Source organism: Leopardus geoffroyi, chromosome B1 (assembly GCF_018350155.1).
Source record: "Leopardus geoffroyi isolate Oge1 chromosome B1, O.geoffroyi_Oge1_pat1.0, whole genome shotgun sequence".
NCBI classification, from domain to species: Eukaryota; Metazoa; Chordata; class Mammalia; order Carnivora; family Felidae; genus Leopardus; species Leopardus geoffroyi.
The window spans coordinates 203766451-203770773 of record NC_059327.1 but is presented as its reverse complement, the minus strand read 5'-3'; the positions used below and the strand labels follow the sequence as shown (position 1 = coordinate 203770773).

Below are 4323 nucleotides of genomic sequence, written 5' to 3'. Positions count from 1 at the left end.
GAGCCAGTGAGGCGCACAAGCGACCGGCAAGCTAGCCTATTCGCCTACAGGCCAGCGACCACAACTCCCAGCAGGCCACGCTCTCCCGACCCGCCACTTCCTCCCTGCGCGCGGCCTTCTGGGAGCGTTGCTGCCCTGCGCGGCGCCGCACCGCGGCGAGAGGTGCACCCGAGCTCCCTCTTCTGGGAAGCCGTTGGAGGGAACCGGCCGCTGTGAGAGTGGGTAGCGGCGGCGGCGGCCGTAGCCATCGCCGCCGGGGGGCGGGGAGCCCCGGCCACTGAGCCCCTCCCTGGGGTGGGGCTCGGCGGAGACTCTGGGCGGCTAGGGAGCCGGGCCCTGAGGAGAGCGTTGCCCTTGCCAGACTCGGGCGATGGGGCCGAGAGCCCGGGCCCCGGCGCGGGGAAGGTGACCGCAGGTTCCGGCGGTAGGCGGGCTGCCAGCTCCCCTCGCCCCAGCAACTCGCCCTCTGGAAGCCCGGGCCGCGAGGGCAAGGGCTCCCCGGGCCGGCGCCAGCAGCTTCCGAAGCAGCTGCGGCGTCGCGGGCGGTCTCGGAGGCAGCAAAGCGGTTGCTGGCCGTGGCGGCGGCGGCGGCTGGAGGGGCAGCAGCCGGAGCCGCGACAGCTGGAGCGGCGGCGGCGGCGGCGGCGGGGCAGCTCCCCCGGGCCCTCTGTGGACCCTCCCGAGCGGGTGGCGTCCTGCGAGCGATGCCCGGAGGCGCCAGAGCCCTCTCCCTCTCCCCTTCCCCCTCGCACACGCCGAGCCCGGCAGCGGCGGAGGCGGCGGAGGCGGCGGCAGCGGCGGAGGCGGCGGCCGCGGCGGCGGCGGCTAGGGGCCATGGAGCTTGAGAACCTCTTGGCCAACACGCTGCTGCTGAAAGCGCGCCAAGGTGGGTGCACAGGGGCGCCCGACGCCCCGCAAACTCAGATCCTCCGAGGAGCCCCGACCCTGACCGGGAACCCCGATCCCCGCAAAGCCTCGAGCCACCGTCCGCTCGGTCTCACTACTCGCACCGGCCAGACAGCGAGGGGTCAGCTTGGGTGCCTTAGGCTGCTCTGCGCGCCGCCCTGCACCCCTCTCAGCACCTGTGGGCCCAAGTAACGGTAGCCTGCGCCCCACTCTTTTCGGTGTGAACCTGCTCTGTCCTGCAGCCTCCAGTGCGTCAGCACAGGCTAGCGGGGTCCTATCCTGGGAGGAGGAAGCCAGACCACCGAGTGAAGCCGGCAAGAAACAGCCGTGCCTTCGCGGTCTTTAAAGGACAAAGAAGACAATCCTGTTAACGACCCTAAGCGAGAACCTTCCATTAGTCTTTTCGGACTGTTATTTTACATTTATTTATTTCTGAGAGAGTGAGACAAAGTGAGGGTGGGGGAGGGGCAGAGAGAGAGGGAGACACAGAATCGGAATCAGCCTCCAGGCTCTGAGCTGTCCGCACGGAGCCCGACGCGGGGCTCGAACTCACGAACCGCAAGACCTGAGCCGAAGTCGGACGCTCAGCCGACTGAGCCAGCCGGGCGCCCCCGGACTGTTATTTGAGCATAGCGTTTTGGTTTTGAGGTTTGGTCTGACTTGGTTTTGAGGCTTCGTGGTGTGTGGAGTGGGTTTTACCAGGCAGGACGTGGTGGCAGATTCAACAGTTTGGTACGAATCCAGCCTCATATCCACGAAAAGGCACAGTCGACCCAGCCCTTTTGCTCAGAGATGGCCCTGGCCCCGACCGTCCTTCTCGTGCCTCCCAAGAGAATGGAGAGCTGGCGACACAGCTACCCACGTGCGGTTCTTCAGCCCCTTTGCTCCTACCGAGTGGGTGACGGCGCAGGTGCTTGGTGTTTGTGCGCGATGGCGGGAAATGGCCGCCGGAGGGACCGCATTGGCCACGACTCCGGAGTGAAGACGGTATGGAAGGAGCGCCATGCACAGTCTCCCAGGGCTGGAGTCCCATCCTGGGCGCACGTGTCCGTGAAGTGGTCCTCCTGGTCACTTGGGATGCTTGCTGGGAAACATCAGTAAACTCACCTTGTGATGGAAATAGTGAATAACGTTCTGTGAGAGAATTTAATGTGGAATGCAGCTATTTCAGATCTTTGGGTTTTGTTTCCTTTTTAATGCTCTCCCCTTCCCATTTGTGTCCTAAGTGTTTTTTAAGAGGAAAGAGCTTCATCAGAAAGTGCCTGATCTCTCAACTCAGTGGAGACAACCCAGAAACCGTCAACAGGAGTTCTTGAAGTAAGAGTGACAGGTGCAGAGAATTAGATACCTAAGTTAGGTTTACATAGAAGGATCCAGAATTAAGAAGTAGTGAATTTTTTGTTTTGTAAAGTGTTTCTCATATTAAGAGTTGAAAACAGGAACTTCATTTTCTCAAATATTTTTGTGTGCTAACTTGCATTATTAAAAAAAATTGTTTTTACACTTATTTATTTTTGAGAGACAGAGCACAACTGGGGGAGGGGCAGAGAGAGAAGGAGACACAGAATCTGCAGCAGGCTCCAGGCTCTGAGCTGTCAGCACAGAGCCCGGCGCGGGGCTCGAACTCACACACCATGAGACCGTGACCTGAGCTGAAGCCAGACGCTTAACCAACTGAGTCACCCAGGTGCCCCTAACTTGCATTATTTTGAAGAGTGAAGATGGGTGGGAAGAAAGTGGGTCTTATTTTTCTGTTAAGGCAGCGGGAAGTCCCTGAGAGCAGTACGTTTCAGTGGAGCATTTGATTGTGTTTCGTGTTTCTCACTTTGAACTCCAGATTGGTCATAGAAGCGAACCATGATCCTGGGCACCCCAGCGGCTCAGTCTGTTGAGTGTCCGACTTCGGCTCAGGTCACGATTTCACGGTTTGTGAGTTCGAGCCCTACATCAGGCTCTGTGCTTATAGCTTGCAGCCTGGAGCCTGCTTCGGATTCTGTGTCTCCCATTCTCTCTCTGCCCCTCGGTCTCTCTCAAAAATAAAGCCTAGGACTGCGTACTTTCAAAAGAGTTTTAAATTTTGTTCCTTAAAGTATTAAGCCGTCATGTTGTGATTCTTACAAGGTCTGCCCCTGTCAGCAGATAGTGCTTACTCCTGTGTTCAGAAAGAGTCATTCTGTCAGTGTGGTTGATGCTCAGAGAAGTTGAATATGAAATATCAGAAATACAGGACTATATGCTGAGTGTTGGTTATAACTGAGGGCTGTTCTTCCAAGTCAAAGCAGCTTATTTGCTTTAGAAGCTCCTAGACTGTCTCCTAGCAAGAGTCTTCTTGGACATGTGTGTTCATGGCTGGTTCCTCATGTGTTTCTGGCGCACGCATTAGAAAGTTAACGTTTGAAAGGAGTGTACATAGCAGAGCAGTTATATGTTGGCCTTGGGAATTACACTGTTGGCTTAATAGTATGAGTGAGGCCGTTTTCTCGATTTGTTTCAAATAAATTCAATGTCTTTTTCTGGTCTCCAACAGTTTTGTTTAAAAGAAAAAAAAAACAAAAAACAGAGGATTTGTTAAAACCGTTCCTCCTTTTCAGGAATGTTGGGAGATAAAGCTACATCGACAAAGTGGTTTGTCACTCTGCCAGCACACTTTAAGGAGGCAGAAAATGGGGGTGCCTGGGTGGCTCAGTCGGTTGGGCAGCCGACTTCGGCTCAGGTCATGATCTCACGGCCTGTGGGTTTGAGCCCTGCATCAGGCTCTGCGCTGACAGCTCAGAGCCTGGAGCCTGCTTTGGATTCTGTGTCTGCCTCTCTTTTTGCCTCCCCCACTCACACTCTGTCTCTCTCTCAAAAAATAAACATTAAAAAAAAGGTAGAAAATGATCATACTGTTAGTAAAACACAGAATCACTGCTTCCCCCCCACCCCCAAATTTTAGGATTTTTTTTTCCTATGTAATACATCTGTTAGGCAATTTGTGACCTTTCATAGCTCTAAATGATAACCTTAAATTGTTTACATCATACTTATAAAGAGACATTCGCCCCATTTTCTCTTAGAGAACCTGACAGCGTAAATAGAGAGGGAAGAATAAAATATATGTATGTTTAGTGTGGATTTTGGCCTTTTATATAGCAATTCCATTCTGATTTCAGATGATAGTATTATTTACCAGTTGTTTTTTTTAGCATCTGACGCATAGTTAATATCCCTGTTATCATTTTTTTTAATGTTTTTTAACGTTTATTCATTTTTGAGAGACAGAGCACGAGTAGGGGAGTGGCAGAGAGAGAGGGAGACACAGAATCTGAAGCAGGCTCCAGGCTCTGAGCTGTCAGTACAGAGCCTGATGCGGGGCTCGAACCCATGAACTGTGAGATCGTAACCTGAGCTAAAGTTGGGCACCCCATCCCTGTTATC

General features: G+C 54.0%; 1 protein-coding gene across 8 annotated transcripts in view; it reads left to right on the top strand.

Moving 5' to 3' along the window:
- The first annotated feature begins 220 nt into the window (after positions 1–220).
- Positions 221–4323, top strand: part of GRK4 (G protein-coupled receptor kinase 4) — a 90324-nt gene continuing 86221 nt past the window's right edge. For all 8 annotated transcript variants that reach the window (XR_006711621.1, XM_045474749.1, XM_045474751.1 and 5 more), the window contains exon 1: positions 221–886. Coding sequence is in view for 7 of the 8 variants with exons in the window: in XM_045474749.1 (XP_045330705.1) it covers positions 835–886 (52 nt within the window). In the remaining variant the exon portion in view is untranslated. The remainder of the gene's footprint in view (positions 887–4323) is intronic.